Source organism: Poecilia mexicana, unplaced genomic scaffold (genome assembly GCF_051168715.1).
Source record: "Poecilia mexicana isolate PSO_F unplaced genomic scaffold, ASM5116871v1 scaffold_6, whole genome shotgun sequence".
In the NCBI taxonomy this organism is placed as follows: Eukaryota; Metazoa; Chordata; class Actinopteri; order Cyprinodontiformes; family Poeciliidae; genus Poecilia; species Poecilia mexicana.
Genome location: NW_028263375.1, coordinates 11,900,770 through 11,924,455, shown reverse-complemented (window position 1 = coordinate 11,924,455; position 23,686 = coordinate 11,900,770). Strand labels below are relative to the sequence as shown.

The 23,686-nt window shown below is 39.4% G+C and overlaps 1 protein-coding gene across 1 annotated transcript; it reads left to right on the top strand.

The window, feature by feature from the left end:
- Positions 1-4,026: 4,026 nt before the first annotated feature.
- Positions 4,027-23,632, top strand: trpm1b (transient receptor potential cation channel, subfamily M, member 1b). Its single transcript, XM_015001920.2, has 27 exons — positions 4,027-4,226; positions 11,590-11,666; positions 12,314-12,509; positions 12,588-12,801; positions 13,095-13,219; positions 13,296-13,467; positions 14,092-14,266; positions 14,360-14,483; positions 16,484-16,556; positions 17,009-17,109; positions 17,447-17,623; positions 17,720-17,854; positions 17,953-18,003; positions 18,119-18,259; positions 18,338-18,367; positions 18,461-18,753; positions 18,884-19,112; positions 19,200-19,331; positions 19,414-19,545; positions 19,643-19,771; positions 19,862-20,113; positions 20,199-20,373; positions 21,408-21,428; positions 21,526-21,670; positions 21,774-21,979; positions 22,090-22,222; positions 22,301-23,632. The coding sequence occupies exons 1-27, from the start codon at positions 4,155-4,157 to the stop codon at positions 23,592-23,594; spliced, it is 5,004 nt and encodes a 1,667-aa protein (XP_014857406.2). The 5' UTR covers positions 4,027-4,154; the 3' UTR covers positions 23,595-23,632.
- The last annotated feature ends 54 nt before the right edge of the window (positions 23,633-23,686 follow it).

Sequence of the window (23,686 nt, the reverse complement as noted above, 5' to 3'; positions counted from 1 at the left end):
AAGACAGATAAAAAAAAAAGTCAATAGTCTTAAAGGTCATCATCTATGTGATGCATTATTTTCCTCTGAATGTTTTGTGTACCTTATCTATATTCCCAACATTGTGCTCTGTATTATCAGATGAGCGTGTTTTCCTCCTGGGCAGCACGAGGGGACTGAACACACCTGAAGCACCAAAGTCTCCGGTGAGGGTGTTGTCTGTTTCCTTAGTAACCAGGACAAACATTGGCTGATCACCAGGTCAGAAACAAACAACTTTTGCTGATTTGTTCCTGCAGGTCAGTGTTGATCACCTTGATAAAAGCCAGAGTGCACACATAGCTTTGTTTGGTGTGGTGAGCCCTCCACCTCCCCAAAAAACAGGTTTTTGTGATACTGCTCTGTACTCTGCAATATTTGGGTTTCCTTGCTTGAGGCTGTACCAATAGACTTTTCACCAAAACAAAGAACAACTTCTACAACAAGGATCATCTCCCCTTCCTGAAACGAGTAATATTCCCTCTTGGAATCACATGTGGAAGCAGTTTAAAAGAAAAAAAAAAACAACCTTTCCAGCTGCTGGCCTTATGCCATCTGGTTTAAATGATGAGATGAGTCAAGCACGTATTTACAAATCATCAAATTAAACATGAGAAGGTAAACTGAGCCTCGCATTATAGGGAGCAAGCAGGGACACCGTTGTAAACGTCAAATGTGTAAATCCAGACCCAATTTTTCTGCGTAAGCATGCAGATTTCTTTTTTTTATGTGTCTAACCTTTGAAACAGTACAACTTTTGAGACAGCTGATCATAACAAGCAGGGGCCCACTGTGAACAAACTCACTCCTTCCCTTTGAACGCGGTGCCCTCTAGTGGCTCCAGTTGAGAACTGTCCTTGTCTCTAGTGTTTCTTTTCAGCTTGAAACAGGTAGCGCTCATTGCATTAATGTTCTCTTAATGCTTCAAGTGAAACGGATTAGCAGAAAAGATGCAGAAGCAGCTGATGAGAAATTAAAATTTGCAGAAGCATTAGAAAAGCATACATCTTAGAATAAATCTAAGAAAATGTGGGTGTTGCTGAATTATCGAATCTCACTGAATCGGTTCACACAGTGGCAGTTCTTGCATGAATAGTCTCATGGGTGAGCCTCTTTTTGGTTTTCAAGAATAAAGGTTTCAGATATAAAAAATAAAAAATAAAAATAAAATAAAAAAACTGTTTTTACAACCCTAATTGCTATGGTAAATTATTCAGGAATTAGAAGATATCCAAGCCATTTGTTGCTTGATAGAGTGGAACCAATCAATAACTAAAGACTGAAGTAGCACAAAAACATCAGAAATAGTTACAAGACAAAAGAATTTGGAAAAAGAACAAATAATCGAAGGATTAGTCGAGTCTGAATGTTGCAATAAGCAGGACGTGATACAGGGTGCATCTGCTAATAATTAATATGAGGCAGGCGTATCATTCATTAACATAAAGCTAGGTAAGAGGTTAAGGGTTAACAGAAAACAAATTATTGTGGATAAACTTTCAATTTTTTGCATTTGGTAGGAGGTTTCTTCAGTGCTAAATTTATGTCAGTTTTGTGTTGCTTAAAAAAGTTTTAATATTAAGTTTTTGACTCTAACTTATTAACTTTATGAAGTATCAGTTTACTGACTGTGGGTTTTGTGATCATCAAAGTCAACTGTTAGGCAACAGAAGAACTCAAACCACAGACAATTTGATTCAAGGAAAAGTAAAACCTTTGTAATTGATTCCATCAATATTTAAGTCAATGGTGGCAGTTTATACAGCAACGAAATGCAGTCTTGAAAATTTTTATTCATGCCCTTTATTTCACATAACCACAAAATGCCAGGCTAAATGCAAAAGTTCACTTCTGTTTAACAAACTTTGTTTATGTGTTTACGGGAGTGGCCTGCATCATCCCCAGTTATATTTATGTTGCCACATGTTTCAGTGAATGTTCCTCCCCCCTGTGTGTCCCACTCTTCACTGGGGCTAACTAATCTCCTCCACTGACCTATGCAAAGCCACTGACAGATAATAAAGCTCATCTGTGCCTGCTTACAAGGAGAAATTGCGCATTATCCATTATGAGACGCATTCAGCGGGACTCTCTCCGATGCATTCGACACACCAAAACAAGGAAGTCCTCTGCCAGTGGTTTGCATGCAGTGATTGTGATCATTACCAAAGGGGATCTGACTACAGCAGGTAGAGTTGTTTCTCATGCCTCAAAGTGACTGACAGTTAACCGTCTCCTGTTCGTTTTTAAATACTGCACACCTCTTCTTCAGGATAGCTGTTGATAGCTATCATAACATTGTAAAGCTCAGATTGTCATTTTATTTTACTTCAATGGGATTATATGGCAAGCCAGTGCAAAAATATTGCATAATTGTAAAGTGGAAGGAAAATAAGACATTGTTGTTACGAATAAAACAAATTGAAAGAGTGGCATATGCATTTGTATTCAGTCCCTCTTTAGTTTACACTTTGTAGAACCATCTTTCACCAGCTGCAAGTGAAGAATGTCTCGACCAGCTACATACGTCAAGAGGCTGACATTCTTTCTTAAATTAAAGCTCACTCGAATGGATGTAGAGCCTTGCCCAAAATACTCAATTAGATTATGGACAGAACTTTGACTGGGTCATTCTAACAAACAGGTTTTGATCTAAAATATTTTTGATTAGTGTCTTTCTGGCAGGTGAACCTCCACTCTGCCATGTTTTCTTCCAGTATTGCTCTGTATTTCGCTCCATCTTTCTCTGCTCAGCTTCCCGATTCCAGCTGAGGAAAAAAAAAAGGCCTCAACACAATATTATGCTTTCACCAGCATGCTGCATTGTGGGAATGTCTATTAAGGTTTTCCTCCACATTTACCATTTTACATTTAGGGTAAAACGATTCATGTTTGTCTCATCTGATCAGAACACCTTTATGTCTCACTGTAGAGGTGAATTCCTATGACCATGTCTTGGAAAGGTTTAAGTTATGCCATACTACTCCCATGTTTTTTTTTTTTTGTTTGTTTTTTTGTTTTTTTTTAAGTAACAGACGGAACAGTGCTCCTTAAAATATTAAAAACCTGGGCCATGGTTTTCCAACCTAACCCTCAAAAAAATGTCCACAGGTCAATATCTGACCGGTCAACTCTGTTCTTTGGTCATAAGCTTCTTTATTCACTGCTGTTCTCTAACAAACATCATAATACTAAAACAGGCAACCGTTTTCTGATTGTTGTATATGATTGGTGTTTGAAAAACACGTGACTTTTTCCTTCCACTTCAAAATTTGTTGTTGTAAGATGACAAAATGGGCAAAAGTGATGTGGTGTGATGATCACTGTCGCATCAACTGAACGCTTTCATTTTCACTCAAAAGATCATTACAATGTGTGTCCAGCAGAGGGAGCTGTTGAACACCTACTTTTTTTTGTTCACTTGGAGCAAGACGAACTTTGAACACATACTCAGTAATGAGCTTCTCTCTGTCCATCTTACTCAAAAGCAGTGGAATTTGAACATACACATTGCAACATAATTTAACACAGCACATCAGTTCAGAACATTTTAGCATTTTTGCATGAAAACCTGCACAAATAACTCAGTACGGCTACTGCAGTGTAACTGCTTTTGAGTATATGCAAGGGATCTACTGTTCCCTGTCTGTTCACCTGCACCCTGCTGAGTCCTTCCTGTCTCCTCTTCCAGACACATGGAGCTGGGCGCCTCATCTGGTGAAACAACTGTCTGCTCCCGGCCAGTTAACACTGGCATCACAGCTTTCACGGCCCCTCTCAGCCCTTTTCAGCATTGTGGTGTACCAAAGCAGATTTACCTTCAATAACCATTTATTAAATCTCTATCCATTAGACTCTGAGGCCTCAAGAGCTGGCTGCATTAAGCCTGATTATGGGATGGGAGGAAAAGGGTCTATGTGTCAAGTGTGTCATCAAGTGATTTATATCCCTGGCTGGAATATCTGTCTTGTCAGTTGAGTGAAAGCTGCAGAGAGGGGAGAGAAGCACTCAGACCTGCACTGATGGAGAATCGTAGGCCTAATTATTTCGAAGTTTGAATTTAGAGGAGGCAGTCATGCCTCAGCTTTGTGGCTGAAGCTCATTGAGGATCCCTTTTCTGTGCTAAAGCATTCAAGATGGACACTAAGGGCCAGGCTGGCACTTTTAAAAGATCCTCCCTCAAACGCAGCACATCGGGCTCGCAAAAGGTAAGAGGAAGCCTGCAGAAAACAGGTTATTTTCAGTGTTTTTAAAGTTGTCATCTGGAATTGACGTCGTCTGGTTTTAGTAACCTGCAGTCATTTGGAAAATTACTTTTACCTCTTGAACTTTTTCACATATTCTCATGTTGCAGTCAAAAGTTTATCTTATTAGGATTCCATGCAATAGACAAAAACACAGAAGCTAAAAAATTGTAAAGTGCTAATCAACTCTGACCACATTTCATGTTTCTCCTGAAAACATTAATCAGTCAAATTTCATTTGTATAGCACATTTCAGCAACAAAGTATTTCAAAGTGCTTTAGATCATAAAAATACAAACACACAGTCAACAACATTACATTTTGCACATCAGATGTAATGTCTCCCTACAGCATGATGTTGCCACCGCCATGTTTGGATCAAGGTAACATTCAGTGTTAGTTTTCCTCAAAAAACAGAATTTTCCATGTAGTCTAAAGAAAGGAACTTTTTCTTATGATTTTTCAGATAATAGGTTGAACAGTGTTCCATGAAATGCTCAAAGCTTGGGATACTGATTTCCAACCCAATCTTGCTTAAAAAAAAAATCCCTCAGAGATTTCTCCCTGACCTGCCTGCTGTGTTCCTACTTCTCCATGATTCTGTTTGTTCACTAATGTTCTCTGACAAACCTCAGAGGGCTTCACAAAACAGATGTATTTATACTGAGATCATGTCGCACATATTTACTCAATTTACTAACCAGGCGACAGCTGAATGGGAGTTTGTTGATCTGGGTTTCATATGAGGTTTTTTGAATAAATAGGGCTGAATTTTTAAAAAAGGCAGACTGCAGCACAAAACACTGGAATCCAGATATGATCACACTTGTTATCACACCAAGAAAACAAAAATAAAAAACCTTGACTCTTTCACAGAAATGCAGGTTTGTTCAGGTTACGTGGGCAGAAGTATGACTATAAGGTCAGTATTTTCATCCAAAACCCTCTAAAGTCACCATTAAGTGGTGTTTTAAACTGAGCATCTAGTTTCCCCTGAACACAACTTTAATCCTTTAAAATGGTCTGTCTGTGGAGTCATGACAGATTGCAGCCTCTTTCTAAACTCTGCTTTCATGTGATTAATACGCTTCAGTTCACATCATTGAAAGCATGAAGGATCTAGCTTGTATATTTTTCATGGACTAACAGAGAGCAAATCAACAAATAAGCCCTTTTTTTTTTTTTACTGATTTTGTGGAAGAACACAGTCGTGCCAGAATGCCACAAAGACCCCTCATGTGGTTTAGAACTATGGTTCATTTCAAGCTTTTTGGATCATTCAGTCGATGTCGAAAAGTTAAACATCAAAGGGTAGATGTGTTTATTAGACATTAATGAGAACAGACTATGATAAACTATGCTCTTTTTGTGAATATTTTAGCAACCTTTAAATGTTCTGGTGCAACCAAATTAGAATACATTCCTCAAACTTTTTATATGAGGTTTTTGCACTGGGCAAACTTAAACTATGCTCCAAAGTGAACAGTTCTGTGATATTAATAGTATCAAAAATCAACAAAGTACCATGTTCAACGTTTTTTTCTGGTCACATATAATAGTTTGGTTGCTTTCATTGTAGATTTAATTTTCTATTCCAAAATAATCGTAATTTATGGTGCTTCGCGGTATGGACCACAAATTATTTTTCATCCTTGTCATTTAGAAATTAGGTTTAAAAAAAGTCACAAATTAAAACAATGAGGGCAGATGTCGTGCTTGTTGGGAGCATTAGCCACAGGTTCTGCATCACCAAGCACATTCATCTAAGCGTGCTCAGACTATATTACCCTGTTGCCATTAATGAAATTAGGAGAGCGTTCATCTCTATTCATCCTATTCTGAGAAAAAGGTGCAGCTTGCAGTATGAAAGAAAGAAAGAAGTACATCCACAAAGCCTCTAGCCTGACGGGCGGCGAAATTGTGAGATAAATTTTTATGAACAAATTAATCGTTTCCATTGTTCAAATACACAAGGGCAGGACAGTCAGTGGAAATTTGATTAACAAACCCAGTGATTTTCAGCCTCATATGACTGTGTGTGATGTAAGAGTCAGGCTCAGGTCAGGTGAGGGCCAAAGAGCGTTAAAAAGCTTAAGGGCTCACATCTTGAGAATGAGGTTTCACTGTTTCAGGCCGAGGCACAGCAGGCTCTTTGTGTGAAGAAAGCTCATGTAAATTAAAACAATCTTTAAAAGTGGCAGCCTTACAGAAAGGTTCCTTAATGCTAAACAAAAGCAATATGGTTGTTGTACTCAACTTTTATAAACTAAAATTATTTTGTTCTATTGAAAAATAATAATAAAAAAGGAACTTTTAGATGAAATTTGAAGGTTTGCAATAGGATTAAACAATTCAACTAATCATTAAATGAAAATCAGATTACATTATCTGGAGCACATGACAAATTTGGATGACCCAATAAAGCACGCAGAAAAATATTGATATAAACTCAATATTCATTGAATAGAAATAAGCATTTTCAGCCTAGTCAAACTTTATATATACAGGTGTAAGATGCATTACATTTATGTATATTGTGGGAAACTACTTGTATGTTATCACACAAACATGCCCCTGTGGTATTTATCTGAAAGCTGAATGAATACTGAAGAGGAAGGTAAACTGATGCTCCATCACACACACTTTAACTGCAATGGTGTTGCACAGCCACAGCTTCTCGAAATATCTAGACATCACATCCTTCAGGAAAGGAGACGGGTTTTGTGTTCCAGAGGTTAAAGTGTTTTGGTGGGGAAAGTGTAAATGAACCTTGAAAACAAAAGTAAATACCTGGTGAAGATGTTGGCTGCAGCTGGTAAAAGTCTCATTAGTAACAGTGAACTAATCACTGGGCTAACAAGAAGAAGATTACGGTCTATGGATGGACTAAGGAACAAAAGAGAAAATGTCTAAAGAAACAACTCAAAGTGTTAGGGCATAATGATCCTCTTTACATTTGGTGGAAAAAAATTGGAAGGTTGTAAACCTGAGAACAGCATCTGTACTGGGGAGCAAACAGGTGGCAGCATCATGCCATGTTGTGGTGGTCTTTTAATTGAGGTCAATGGTACACTTCACAAAATAATGGTGCCATAGAAAGGATATTATGTAGAGATACTGTAGAAACAGGAGCCAGGAAGTAAAAACTTGGCCCCGAGTTAATTTTACCAATGGACAATGACCATAACCATGCAATCAAATTAGCTACAAAGTGATTCAAAGACAACAAAGGGAATGTTTTTGAAGTGTTCATTGCAAGGTCCTGATCTCCGTTACAGAAGATTTCTAGACAGGTCTGAAAAGTGTGTGTGTGACTCTATTCCACCAATTTTGCCAGAAGGATTGAGAGGAAACCCCAGAAACCTACTGAAAGAAGCTTAAGGAAGGAAACCCAGAACATTTAACTCAAGTTACACAGAAAATTCAAAGAAAATGTATTAAAGCGTCAGAATTTGGAGAATATCTATCTCTGCAAGATTGGACTGAAAAATGTCCAGTCTTGAGTTTTTAACACAATTTCGTCAAAGAATATAATGTAACTGGATATTTTCAACAAATTACAGTTTTATAAATTATCTTTGTCATGAATGACATAAGAAAAGGACTAGTTATAAATATTCTTCAAAATAGGAAAGAAAGGAGAACAGAGCATTTTGTGCTGACAAGCTGTAAGTTTAACAAGTAGTAGCTAGCAGCAGATCTAAAAATAAACTTTAATGTAAAAAATGTAATTACACTGCTTAAATTAGTTTTTGGGGGTTTTTTTATCTATCTTTACTCCAAAAATACAAACCTCTATATAGTTTATCTGAGATTGGCTGTAATTTTCCTAAATGTTTACATAAAAGCAAAATAACAACTGAAAACTGTTGTGCATCCTTCCCCCCTTACATTCCATATTTTCATCATTTTCCACTTAAAAGCTTTTTTCATAGGTCATAAATACGCCTTTATCAACACATCAGTACTTACAGATTGCGTACTTAGAGAATATCTCAAAATTCAGTTATTTTCTGTTTTTATGATTTCATTTATTTCTGCCTTTCCATCTTTGGTGGAAAAACAGCACCTCTAAAACATGTCTTATGACTCCTCTGACTCTTGGGGATAATCAGTGACATGTCGGACTCGTGACGCCTAAATGGATTTTCATACTCTGGAGGACAAAGAGTTCATTTACAAGCAGGGCCGTCTAAAATCAGCCTGCCTCACAGCGAGAACCAATTTGCCAAACCGAAGTTTCAAAACTGGAGAAATGTAAAAATCATTACAAAAATCTTCTACCCTTAAGTCAATCCTTGTAAAAGAAAGCTTTTTATGTGTCCAGCACATTTATTACAACTGTTTTTTTCTTTGTGCCACAGCTCATTAAGCTCTAACCCCATTGCCAATCAAAGCTGAGCAATTAGTTACTTTAATCTTCCACTTCAGTGGGATCCCGATAGCAACTTGAAATGAATCAGTACAACTTGTTCAAATGGCTTTTAGGGGTTCAATGGTGCAATTGTAGCTTCACTGAAACAAATTTGCTGCTAAGCTGTGGGTCAGGAGACCAACACCATGTGATTTCAATAAAAAAAAAAGAAGAAGAGAATAGATGGCATGCTGCCTATGTGGCCTGTATGTGTTTGAAAATGTACAGAAAATCTACAATTTGTAAGTGAGTGAGGAAAAAAGTTATGGAGAAACATGTGAGGGCTATTAATGGGGTCAGGGGTCACAGTTTCAAGAGAACAAAATAATTATCCGTACAATCTATAAAACTCTAGTTTTATAGTTGTTAATATTCATCTCTTTCAACAAACATGAACTTACCATGTTCAACTTGCACAACTTTCCTTTTCTTTTAGGCAAATATCTTCCCAGAAAAGCGTGCGCTCCAGAATGAATGTTGGGTTTTTGTTTCGACGCTAGCGTTAAGTCTCGACTACTTGCTTGGTGTGACACAATCTGTTCCTGCGACGTCTAAATTCTCCAGGGTCTTTGCTGGTTAAGCGCTAAAGGCAAGCTCCTAACGAGGGCAGCAGTTTTGCTGGCCGACTGGATTCTGGCTTTAGTTTCTGTGGTTAATGAGTTTAAATAAGCTGAAATAAATGCGTCATTACTCGTCAAATATCCCCTTCTGAAAATGCGCTTTACTTTTGCTGTGCTGAACTTTATGAGGGCAGCCTAATATACCTAACGGCTTAAACTTGAGCAGGACAAAAAACAGGTGAACTCTGTGGATGTTGGGGTTCTCCCACGCTGTATTTTCTATCGTCAGCTCGGTCGGGCTCGAACTGCTCTCATGCCATAAAAGGGGCTCGTATGAGAGTGTTGACAGAATACATTTAATGCAGGATTGCTCGAGGTTTTTAACCTCATTTCACCTTCTTTGGCATGGTTTAAAGCACATTCTTTGTAACACAAAGTGAACAGGATAATTAAAAAGCCTGATTGTTTTTATAACAAGTTAACAATCGGAAAAGGCTGGTGTGGATCTGTGTTTAGTCGGCCATGTTCTGTTTGGAAAAGAACAAGGCGACGAGTGGTTGTAAGTTGAGTAAATGTGACCAAACTCAAGGGGTGTGAATAGATTTGCTATTTTTTTTCACTTCTCTCCATAAAAATGTGGTGTGTGGAAATAGAGATTAACTGCAATTAGCATTGACTGACCTTGCCCCCATCTGGAAACCAGTCATTCTTTAACAAGGTGTCCCACAAAAGTATGTCTGCATCCAATTCTCCCAATTATGCAAATTAAGTTGAAATCAAGGGATTTTTGGGGGGAGGGGGGAAGGGCTGGTAATGAGGGGGGTTGAAGATTTTCAGATGAAAACTTGAAGAGTCTCTGACCAACTAGTTTAGGCGTTCTGTGCCGTCTTCCCCAGACACATGCACAAGATCATCCACAGAAGTGCAGGGGGAAAACAAAGAAATGAGGTTTAAACAAATTGGGAGATTAGGGGCTGGTTATCAAAGTAGATTTATTGTGCCTTGTTTCAAGCCAAGGATGAAAATACCCCGTGGGCATGCAGAAGGGGGTCATGGGACTCCCAAAAGGATTACCTTGAACTGGAGTCATGGGACTTGGGCGAACAAAGACCTTGCTCACATGCTCATCATATTAGGCTGCCCTCATAAAGTGAAGAAGTTTCATGTCCAGTGGGATTCAATAGGAGAGCTTGGCAGGGTATGCAGCACGAGAGGAAGGCTCAACCAAAGGAGCAGCAGACTTCTCTTCACGTCTCAAACCCTAACGTGTTGTAGTACCGGAGAGGGGGACTGTAAGGCTACAACAGAGGGCTGCATGTAAGTGTATTTACAAACCTAATTTATAACAATATTTCAGAAATACCTAATAGACTGGGAGGTAATTTGCTCTGCAGACCCTGAAGAGTGAATTCAGACGAGTTAAATATGAGCAGGCAGCACAGCAGGAGCTCTGGTTGTTTAATGACGCATGATAAGACTGCAAGCCAAGGCGATTCAGAGGGAGAGAAAAATAAGATGGAAAAGGCAACGGTAAAATACAACGGGTTGCTGATAAGCAGGCGGAATACCTTTTGTTTCAATGACAAAAATAAAACTAATAAAACATTATGTTTCCACTGGTTTAGAAGACCTAAACAAAGTGTGGGAAGAATTAAACTAAAAGGCTCAACCTTTTAAATTTTTAATACATGTGAGTTTGAGGTGAGAGCGGTTTGTGTCTGCAGAACTTGTGACAAGTCACAAGACACCAGCAGAGTTTGTGCATGGCCTCTAATTCATTCTCATGCGACTCAGTTGGAGATGCTTTAACATAATTTAATACCTTCTGTTCTGCCTGAATTTTTATTTCTAATTGATTGGAAGGTATGGCAGCAGATTATTCAGCAGATTTGACTGGAATGCAACTGTTATAAAAACCTCTTGGGGAGGGGATGGGAGGGTTGAAGAAAGATGGAAAGAAAACATGCATTGTGTTCTGGGAAACTTTGATCCACCCTGGAGAACAAGAAATGTGTGGGATACTTCTTTTTTAACTTGTATCAAGTTCTCACTCTGCAACACTCTGCGCTATTAAAAGAAAACGGACTGGTTTTCTTCTAAGCTGGAGCCACTGGACCGAAATCCACCACTAACTATATTCACTCTATTTCAGGCTGAAATATTTTCTCCTGTCAGTGATTTATGCGTTCTTTGCACATTTCAAACTATCAGCATCTTTTAGCCAGGGATTACAACTAAGAGGATTTGGAAAGTGCAACTTAAATTCAGACAGATCGCTGAGGCTGATCTCCTGGGGAAGCAATGATAAAGCTCGTAATGCTCACTTAGGTTCTGTCACGTTTTGTCTTCGTAGGCACAGAAAGCTTGGATTGAGAGGACATTCCTGAAAAGGGAATGTGTTCACATATTTCCCAGCAAGGACCCAACCAGGTAAGAAAAAAATAATAATAATAAAAAATAATTATGTGACAAGTCAGATTTTCAACAAGGATTTGAAATGTTTAGATCAGTAATTCTTAAATTTGGTGTCATGGAAAAGGAAGAGTGTGGTGTTATAATTCTTCACATAAATTCAATGATATCAAACAATGTTTATGCTGTAAAAAACAGTTCTTAAGAATGAATACAATCAAAATTATTGCCTGTTGATCTTGTTCAGAAGAGTTGAATAGAATAAAATAAGAAATCTTGTCCATTGTAACTTTGTTGGTCAGAAGCTGATATGTAATAAAAGACATTAATAAAAGACAATGAACCCAAAACCTCACCTGTAATAATAATAAGGAATTCATATTTATCTAATTCTACATACTTCTATTTTTTGTTAGAAATATGTTCTCTGTATTGTTTTTCTAAATTATTTAGTGCTCATTAAGCTCAAAGTACCGTTATTGGAGATTTTACAAACTTACTTATTGCCTGGTGTGCTGCTGACGAGCAGTGCACATTTTTCAAAGAAAATGAAAAAAGACACGTTCAGGAAAAGCCCCTTTTAAACAGGTCATTTCTCTCACAAGTCTTTGAGGGAAAAAAAAGTCAAAGCATTTCTTAATTCACAAGGAATGCATCTGTTGCAGATGTGCCTGTGGTCAGCTGGTGACGCAGCACGTGGCCATCCCTCCTGGTGCCAATTCCATAGCAGAGGCGACCCCACTGGTGCAAATCGAGACACCGAATGATAAGTGGAGTGTAGTGAAGCACACCAGGACCTACCCTACAGACTCCTATGGGATCATTGAGTTTCAGGGAGGAGGATTCATCAACAAGGCAATGGTGAGTGAGTTGAGATTTCCCCCATTTGTCACGCAGCTTAAATCAAACACAACCAGCTGAAATTATTTTCTTCCACAGTACATTCGCGTCTCTTATGACACCAAGCCTGACAACCTCCTGCATCTGATGGTGAAGGACTGGCAGCTGGAGCTGCCCACGCTGCTCATTTCGGTGCATGGGGGTCTCCAGAACTTTGATCTCCAACCCAAACTCAAGCAAGTCTTTGGCAAAGGCCTGATAAAAGCGGCCGTCACCACGGGAGCTTGGATCTTCACGGGCGGAGTGAACACAGGTTATTCTAATGCTTTTACTGTTTGCTAAATAAATACCAGATTGCGACATTAGAAGATTACCTTGACTCTAAAATGTCATTGCATAACACCTCTACTGCAATTTCCTGAGGGAAGAGGTTTATCAAGCACACTGTCACAGATTTAAGCTCTATAATTAGAACCATTGCTTGGAAATTTAGCACAAATTGCAATTCGTGTGGATTTCGCCAAAGTATGTCCCATGATGAAGCACCGTGAGGTTTCTGGAAAAAGATTTTATTCATCGTAATCTGTTTTGCTAATCTTACTTTAGGCGTGATCCGTCACGTTGGGGATGCCTTAAAGGACCATTCATCCAAGTCGCGAGGGAAGGTGTGTGCAATAGGGATTGCTCCTTGGGGCATCTTGGAGAACAAAGAGGATCTCATTGGAAAAGATGTAAGAGCAGAATTTCTTTCTTTCTTTGTTTCTTTGATAGCTCTGTTTGACAATTTTCTCTCCGTTGCTTTTCTAGGTGACCAGACCCTATCAATCGATGGCAAACCCACTGAGTAAGCTGGCAGTGCTCAACAGCAGCCATTCTCATTTCATCCTCACCGACAACGGAACCTGTGGGAAGTATGGCTCTGAGGTCAAACTCCGTCGACTGTTGGAGAAGCACATCTCCTTGCAGAAGATCAACACTCGTAAGCAGGGGTGGATTCAGGAGATCGTGGGCCTCTTGGCCAGAGATTATGTACATGTCCCAGTGGTGCATCCAAATGATCTTAGATTGGTAGTTAACTATTATTTTTTAATGTCTTTAGCCTTTGTTCACATAAAATGAAATTCTAAACACCTGTGTTCTGTCTAGAAATGTCATCCATGCAAAAACATTGACCTAGAATATTGTAACTTTACAAATCCTGAATGTAACACTGTTATTAAAATACACAGAGATAATAGAAGAGGGCGTGGTGCATACATCAACGCTCTGTTCTCACAGCTGGTTTGCTTGGGGATGAGTTTGAGGATTTAGATAAAAACCCAACAGACTTATAGAGGTCACACAAATGTGGGCTTATGTGCAGAACTTGCAAGTGTGAGCAAGTTTCTTAAAGGACAAGTTGTTGGAGAGCTCCCCTGTGACCCGTGGGCTTCCCTTTGTCATCCTATGCCTGGAACTTCGATAAGGCAGGGACAGCAAAGGGATGCTCAGCTGTCACCACTGACTTCACTCCCTTCTTCCTCCATCACATGAAATTCTGTTTCTTTTTCTTTAGTGTCTGAGTTGACTGGTTGGACAAACTCTTTGTCTTCATGTGTTCCAGGTTTGGGTCAGGGTGTTCCTCTTGTGTGCTTGATAGTGGAGGGAGGTCCCAATGTCATTTCCATCACCTTAGAGAGCCTAAGGGATGAGCCTCCCATCCCCGTGGTGGTCTGCGATGGCAGCGGCCGCGCCTCAGACATCATATCCTTCGCACACAAGTTCTCAGAGGATGGAGGGTGAGGTCTCAGATAATTCGTCTCTCGCAACGCCTTGATGGTATTCTCGGGTCAAAGAAGTTTTAAATATGATTTATCAATCCTCTCCTGAAGCCTGGTTAACGATGATGTCCGAGACCAGCTCTTAGTCACAATCCAGAAGACGTTTAATTATAGCAAAAGCCAGTCTCAGCAGATCCTGCTCATGGTAATGGAGTGCATGAAAAAAAGGGAGTTGGTGAGTAACAGCGGAGGTATTATTCATGTTTGAAATCATCTTTCATGTGGGAATGTTGTGTGTTTGTCACATAATAAACATTTCTGAAATCATCCAGTGTCCATTGTCATTCATGTATCCATTTCACTCATCTGTGTATATCTCCATTAACAGTGTGAATAAACAAATTTTGTTTTTAGCTTTTTGGATCATGTCGGCAATTAAATCCTTTTTCTAAATTCATTTGCAAATATATTTATATCCCTTTAACTTCTTCACATTTTATGACTTTACAACTAAAATCTTCACCATATTTAAGACAACATTTGCGATACATTCAATGTTATGCAGTACTTTGAAATTGAGGCAAAAAATGAGACATGGTTTTCCAAGCTTTTTACAACTAAAGATCTGAAAAGCATATCATGAATTTGCATTCAGCCTAAATAAAATCCAGTGCAACCAAATGACATCAGAGGTCACTTAATTAGTAAACAGACTCCACTTAGACACAATTCAAAAACTGCTGCGATGTAAAAGCCTCATGGGTTTTGATAGAGAATGTTATTGAACAATCGTAGAAGATTGTGCCAAGACCAAAACTCAACTTTGTGCCCAACTTACAAAGCTATGCAGCAGGGAAATGAAAGCTGGGCAGAAAATATGTTGGAGGTTGCAAAAGTCTTAAGCAGGGGTGAAGGTTCACCTTCCACCAGAGAATTGACCTTTAACACAGAGCCTATTTAAGTTATACAATGGCCAAGTCAAAATTAAGACTTAAACCCAATCAAGAATTTGTGGCAAGGCTTGAAATTTGTTAGTTTCAAGCATTTTCCTTCCTCTGAGATTAAGCTCTTTTGCAAAGAAGAATAAAGAAAGCTTTTAGGTTCTAGATGTGCAATTCTGTTAGAGACACTCAAAATACTTGCAGCTGTAATCAGTCTTACATGAGCACCCATACCCTCCAAAAAATAAAATACAATTAAGTATGTGATTGTACCTTATCAAATGTGGGAAAAAGTTCAAAGGATATATGAACACTTTTCCAGGACCCTGAATGTAGCATTGACCAGGCTTGGAATATGCACTAGATTAATCATAATTATAAAAATGTTCGCAAAACACATTTTTCAAAAATAGCATCTGGAGCAGAATCCTCACAAGTGATGCGATGAGGATTACCCAGCATATAAAGCCTTGATAAACCATATAGATCTAGATGAGGAAGATCAGTGCACACTCCATCTTGCTTGGTGGAAGCGCTTAGTTTATGTTTTCATAGAAAGCATGTTGCACACAGATACAGGAGAGGTTCTATGTCGCTAATCCTCCCTTGGCTTTCAGAGTGCTATCACTCCTCCGACACACTCTGATGTTTTAGGCTGCATAATTCTCCGACAGACCAGGATAAGCAACTTTAACAGCTTTTCCCAGGATCATATCACTGTAGAATATCCACAATCTGATGCTGCAATGTTTTAAGCGCAGGTGAAAGTGTGTTGACCTGATACAATCCTTCCATTCTATGATAAGTGCACCACTTCAAGCAGCTGGATTAAACTGATGAAAAAGCAAAAATAGTGAGACACTTTTATCGAATAAGCAAATGCAGACAAAAGAACTGGCAATTGAATGGACAAGAAAAATGTTTGCAGTGTTTAAACTTTTGTGTGATGCTTATTGTTAACCTATCTCGTGGCCTGGTGTGCAGTGTCAGCGTTCAGGCAAGTCTAATTCAATCTGCTATGAATGCATGTGACAGAATAGTCTGCTTAATATTGTTGGACACAGCTGAATCTTTAACAAAGCGAGGGCTATTCCTCCTTGCTGAGAAAAGTGGCTCCTTGTTTTCATAGCGATGGACAAAGAATGTAGAAGTCTGGAGTTCTGGTTAAAACCAGAAGTGGGTGGGAAAATACTTTCCAGAAAAATTATAAACTCTAAGGTAATTTAGTTCTGTTTTCTGTTGAACCATTAAACCATTATTAAACTACTCTCTTTTTCTCTTTTCCTGCATGTAGATCACTGTTTTTCGAATGGGTTCTGAGGGGCAGCAGGATATTGAAATGGCTATTCTGACTGCCTTGTTAAAAGGTATTCTAGCGTTGGCCAATTACTTTTCTACAAATCCAAAGTCAGAGCAGCCATCTTCCCAGACATTTTAGACTACTTAATCCTTCATTCAAATGATGCACCAACCGAGTATCGTCTGAGCTGAAAATATTTAGTTAGGGTTACAATATCCTCAGAAACACTTGAGACTTGCCAAATACTTCCAGCTTTAACTCACAATTGGGATCAAATGTAACCAGTGGATATTTTACATTAAGATTCAGTATTTGGTCACATAAAATTGCTGTTTGGCAATTTGGCCATATTAAAAAAAAATATGAATGGTTTCAAGTTTTAAAATTAGCAGTCCTGAATCATGTTGACATGTGCTGCAATTGCAGAATAACTTCACAGCAATATTTTTTTATTACTGCAGGCAGCATTGACCTGTTTCTTACAGGTTCTCTTTGCTTTTGATTGTTTGTTTGCATCAGGCACTAATGCATCCGCAGCAGACCAGCTCAGTCTGGCCCTGGCCTGGAACCGAGTGGATATTGCCCGCAATCACATTTTCGTTTACGGGCACAACTTACCAGTGAGTGGTCTGTGTATATTAACCAATCAATACAAAATGTTCCACAGCAGCGATGCTGATTATTATACATGGCATTTAAGACATGAAATATGGATAGGATGTGGATGAAAAGGGAAACAGCCTTAAGCAGGGTAGATGAAAGCTCAGTGAAGAGAGCTTTTTTTCTGTTAAAGATAGACCGGTGATATAAATTTTTTTTTTTTTTTTTTAATTTCCAATGTAAAAAAAAAGCTAAATAGTCAAATCAAATTAGAGGAAGACCACAAAAAATTATTGATGTTTTTTACTGCTCAAAAGAGAGACAACAGTTTTCTTCTTTAATTTTACTTCCTATCAGCCTGCTGGAGCCATTGCCATGACAACAACTAGTGCTGCCACAACTCAGGAAAAGCCAAAGAGTCCAGCCAGCGCTCCACGCAGCAAGGTTCGGGCCAAAAAGGGGAAGGGAAAAGGAAAGACCAAACCTGAACCTCCTGAGGAGACAGACCCCAGAAAGCTGGAGCTAATTCGCTGGGTGAGGATGAAGATTGTAGGAAACATTTCATGGAAAATGAGGAAACATGACTAAGGCTAAATGAGTGGCTATGTTCCATATCTTACCGTGTACTAGGTGAACTCTTTGGAGCAGGCAATGATGGATGCTCTGGTGTTGGACAGAGTGGACTTCGTCAAACTACTGCTTGAGAACGGGGTCAACATTCATCATTTCCTCACCATCCCTAGACTGGAGGAGCTGTACAACACTGTGGGTCTAAGACACAAAGACATAAACTGAGGTGAAAATATAACTAAAATGTGTAGAAACATTATTACTAACCTTCTTCCCATCATTAATTTTCTCAGAAACTTGGCCCCGCAAATACACTGCATGCTGTTGTTAGAGATGTTAAAAAGGTAAATTATATTTCACAAATTCAATAGTCTAGAATCAAAATTTCATTAATATTTCAGGCTATACTAAATATTTTGAAAGTCCTAAATATCTTAAACATAACTTTTGATTCTTCAGGGAAATCTTCCTCCAGATTATCAGATCACTTTGATTGATATTGGTCTGGTGTTGGAATACCTCATGGGTGGAGCTTACAGAAGCAACTATACAAGAAAGGCTTTCCGCAACCTCTACAATAATCTATATGGCCTAAAAAGGGTATGTATAGATGGAAGAGAATAGATAAATGAACCACTCAGAGTAATAGCATTTTAATTAACTTTCCTTCTTGTGCAGCCAAAAGCTTTGAAGCTCCTGGGAATGGAGGTGAGGTTGAAAACTCCTTTTAGTTCATTTATTTACCAGGTGCAACAAAATGCTTGAATTCAAGTCTGATTTTTTTTTTTTTTTTTTTTTTAGGATGATGAACCAAGACCAAAAGGCAAGAAAAAGGCCAAAAAGAAGAAGGAAGAAGAGGTGGAAATAGATGTGGATGACCCAGAGGTCTGCCGATTCAAGTACCCGTTCCACGAGCTGATGCTGTGGGCAGTTCTTTTAAAGCGCCAGAAGATGGCGCTGTTTCTTTGGCAGCGTGGGGAGGAGGCTATGGCGAAGGCCCTGGTAGCTTGTAAGCTGTATAAGGCCATGGCCCACGAGTGCTCCGAAAGTGAACTGGTGGACGACATATCCCAAGACCTGGAGAACAATTCCAAGTCAGTGCTGCAGAGTGAAACATTGAAATAAAAACACACATTTAAAATGTTTTTTTTTTTTTTTTTTTTTTTTTGGTTTTTGCTTGTTTAGGTCTTTTACGTAATGCTTATAGCTGTCACCTTTTTTCAGAGAATTTGGGCAACTAGCGTATGAGCTGTTGGATCAGTCCTACAAGCGCGACGAACAAGTAGCCATGAAACTCCTAACATACGAGCTAGTCAACTGGAGTAACTCGACCTGTCTGAAGCTGGCAGTGGCTGCAAAACAGCGGGATTTTATCGCTCACACCTGCAGCCAAATGCTGCTCACTGACATGTGGATGGGCTGTTTGAGGATTGGAAAAAATCCTGGCCTTAAGGTGGATCCTTAAATAGTTTTTTGCTAAGCAGTTTTGGAAACCTGTTTAAAAATAATGATGTAATCAGACTGATGATGTCCCGCCTAGGTTATTCTGGGAATTATATTCCCCCCACTGATTATGCTCCTGGACTTCCGAATTGGAGAGGACACTTCTTATCAAAGACCTGGAGAAAAAGAAGAGGGAAAGGACAAGGACGATGATGCAAAATCCAGCAAGGTCAGAGTTCATGCTGATGATTAGTTTCACATTCTCTTATCGTCATGATGAAAGATGACAAGACTTTGCGTTTATATTGTAGGACCCCAACAATGATGGGACTTCCCGCAAAGGAGATGAGGAGGAGGGAAATGCTAATGTGCGCAAAATTCCCATTGCAAAAAGGTTCTTTGAATTTTATGATGCCCCTTTTACCAAATTCTGGTTCAACACAGTAAGTTCAACTAAAACTTACTCAAAGATCAAGCATTTTAAAATCTTCTGAGTAAAGATTATCTTGAATATCTATTCTTACATTGTTTCCCCATTAGATTTCCTATCTGGGTTATTTGATGTTGTATAATTACATCATTCTTGTGAAAATGGAGCGATGGCCCTCTATACAAGAGTGGACGGTCATTGCATACATCCTCACTCTTGGCACAGAAAAAGTTAGACAGGTAACAGATACTAAAATGGTCCTACTAAAAATTGGAATAATATTTAAACTTCAATTGGTACAAAGTTAACTTATAAATCCTGGTGTCTAGATACTGATGTCAGAACCAGGAAAGCTGAAGCAGAAGATAAGTGTTTGGATGGAGGACTACTGGAACATCACAGACCTTGCTGCCATCTCTACCTTCCTTCTGGCACTGATGCTGCGGCTACAGCCAGAGCCATACATGGGCTACGGCAGAGTCATCTACTGCATAGACATCATCTTCTGGTACATTCGTGTGCTGGACATCTTTGGAGTCAACAAGTACCTGGGACCATACGTGATGATGATAGGGAAAATGGTAAACACAATGACATCATACAGAATCTTTGCCGGTATAAAAAGAGCAAACTGAGCTCAAGTGTGTTTGCTTCTTTTTCCTTCAGATGATTGACATGATGTACTTTGTCGTGATCATGCTGGTGGTACTGATGAGCTTCGGCGTGGCTCGGCAAGCCATCCTTCATCCGGACGAAGAGCCGACGTGGCGCCTGGCCAGGAACATCTTCTACATGCCCTACTGGATGATCTATGGGGAGGTTTTTGCGGACTCGATAGACCGTAAGACTAGAATTCATAGTAAGATTCTGTTTCCTGATTCTGGGCAGATGATCAGTGTCTTAAAATTTCAGTAAAGTTGACACTCTGTTGTGTACAAAATGGTACACTCCATACTTTGGCTCCCTCTGCTGGCAGATTTGTGACAATTCTTGTTGCATTTATGGCATTCATGGCAATAATGCTGCATGGAACAGGAACAGAACAGACAATATATGTCTTCTCACTAACAATCATCAGCCATTAAGATTTGTTTTTCTGTGAAAGCCGCTTCTGTCAAGTTGAAGACATCAACACGTAGTCAAAAGTAGCAATCAGCAAACAACATGTAATGTTTTTAAATTATTTAAACCCATCAATGACAAAAGAAATGTGTATGACATGAATGTCAAACAAGAATCATTTGGTTTGCACATTTGCTCAAACATTTTCTTACAATAAATAACTTTGCAGTATTTTGTAACTGTTTAAGAATTGCAGTGAGCAACTGTTTTTTTTTCTATATAATGCTTTCCTTTTCTTTTCCAAGAAAAAAGTTGGTCTTGATTTCTGGAATTTCTATTCCCAATTCATATCCTTTGGTCTCCTCAGCCTATGACATTGATCTCAAAATCATTAAGGTCAAATATTTGCACACACTGTACAACATAAGGCTGTAGAAATGTTTATCACATGGAATAAACACCATTTAGAAATTCAGTAAATGAGGACTTTGACTTTTAAAACTCTACTGATGCACATGCTTTCAATTAATCCTTGGTTTATAAAATTTAAAAAATATTACATTGTTGTTGTATATGGCTAACTTAAACTGTAAACTAGTTATGTGATTTAACTCAAAAATGACAGCAAATCGCAATACAGGGACAAAAACATTCATAAGCACCCAATTTGATGGAAGTGCTCTAGTATGATCTTTTCCTTTTTTTCATATACCATCTTCACCTTGACAGAAATCGAAAACATGATTTCTTTTTCCATTGATTTTAACCTTTTCCTTTTGTCCTTCTGCAATTGTTTCTTTGTATTTTCATAAGTCTATGCAATGGAAATTAATCGTAAGTAGTCTTTAAATTATGGATTCTCAACTCTAATCTGTTTGCTACTTAACTGTTCTTAATAGCAAAGCTAATTTTATCACCTCTCTCCTCACAGCTCCGTGTGGAGAACATCTATATGATGAAGATGGGAAAAAGCTTCCTCCATGCATCCCCGGTGCATGGCTCACACCTGCAATTATGGCTTGTTATCTTCTCGTGGCAAACATCCTTCTGGTTAACTTGCTCATTGCCGTCTTCAAGTAAAAAAAAAAAAGAAAAGAAAAAAAAGGATGACTGACTAATTGAAACATCTTCAGAGTTAAAATGACAGTCTTTTTTTTTTTAATCTTTTCTATCTTATAGCAACACCTTCTTTGAAGTCAAGTCCATCTCCAACCAGGTGTGGAAGTTTCAAAGATACCAGCTAATCATGACTTTCCACGACCGCCCAATCCTGCCTCCACCTCTCATCATCCTGAGTCACCTCTACATCCTCTTCAACAGGCTTTTCCGCCGCTGCATCAGGAAAAATAAGGAAGGAGAGCTTGATGAGAAGGATCGGGGCCTCAGTTAGTCTCATTCAGTTGAACAAAATTACGAAAATCTTGTTTTACCAGAAAACGGTTCTGTTGATTAAGCTAAAGTTCTGACTAACTTTGTGTTCTAATCTTTCTTGCAGAGCTCAGACTAAATCCAGAGGAGCTAAAGAATCTGTATGAGTTTGAGGAACAGTGCGTGGAGGAATATTTCCGGGAAAAGGAAGACGAGCAACAGTCTTCAAGTGATGAACGCATCAAGGTTACTTCAGAGAGGTAAAATGCATTCTCAGTTGTACTTTTTGTACTTCCAATCACAGCTGTTTCATGCTCCCTCTCTCATCTTATCTGCAGAGTTGAGAACATGTCAATGCGTCTGGAGGAGGTCAATGAAAGGGAGAACACCATGAAAGCATCTTTGCAGACAGTAGACCTGCGTCTGGCCCAGCTGGAAGAGCTCCATGGACGTATGGCTTCCGCACTGGAAAAGCTTGCAGGGCTGGACAAACTGGAGCTAACCAGAACCTTCTCTAGAAACTCGTCTGTGTGTGATCATTCCACTCTCCTCCGGCAGGGCAGCATTAACAGTGCAGATGGTTACAGCCTCTACCGCTTCCACATGGACATGGAAGAGTTTGCGACCAGGCAGAAGGACACGGACGAGAAAGTAGGCCTAGAGAGAGAGCGGAGTGTGCGTCATGCCTCGAGCACTTGTGCTCTCAATGCAGCACAGACGCTAGAGGTTGGTGGTTTGGAGAGATCGCGACCTAGCTCAGGTGTGGACATTCTCATATCTCCATGTGAACAGAGGCTTTCATCTGGGGCTTCAAGCCAAGAGACCATAACCAACATAAAGCAAGGCAGCACAACGTTTCTGGACAAACTGTCAGACCAAAACAGGCTAAAACCTTTATCGCCTGCCAAAAGGGCCAAGTCCCTGAAATACTTTCCTGCTGAAGACCAGCCCTCATCTCCTATGACAAAGAGAAGATCTAGGAGCACCATCACTGTCCACCCCCCTGATAAACCAGAGAGATCTGCTGAGCCTACAACCGAGGCAAAACCTCTGGTAGCACCGTCCTCTTCTCCAAGGCGGGCAAAATCTCTAAGAGATCTTCCACTTGAAAGCCAAACATCTCCCATCACTAGGAAGAGGGCTATCAGCAGCATCATCTATGATCCAGTTGAAGCAGGTGATACAACTCAAACGCCAGCAGATTTAAAACATCAGGTCCATTCTAGTGGAAAAGCATCATCAGTCAAAACCCTCGCTCAGCAGTTTCAAACTGTTGCTTCACCTGAAGAGTTAGAAATTAATCACACAGATGTAGTTCCTTCAGATAGTAACACAGGTCAAACAGAAACGGAGCAAGACAAAGACCGCAAGACAACAAAGCCCAAAAGAAACCCCTCGGATGGTACCGACTACCTGACCGTAGCCGATGAAAGGTATATGCGGTCTCACAGGTCAAAGAGCTGCAACGCCAGCGACAGAAAAGTAAAGCCCATGGTGTTCTTAAAAGAGCCGAGAGCCTCCAGCAGTGAGAGAGACCTCGCCGAAGCAAGCAGAGTGTCAGACCTTGGATGGGAAGAAGAGATGATGATGAAGGCGGGAAAAACACATGAGGGTTTGCAAGACAAGAAATAAAAGCAATCAAAAAAAAAACACACAAAAAAAACATGGATTATAAAACCAAGACAAGAAAGAAAATCATCCTTAGATAGTGATGGTAAAATTAT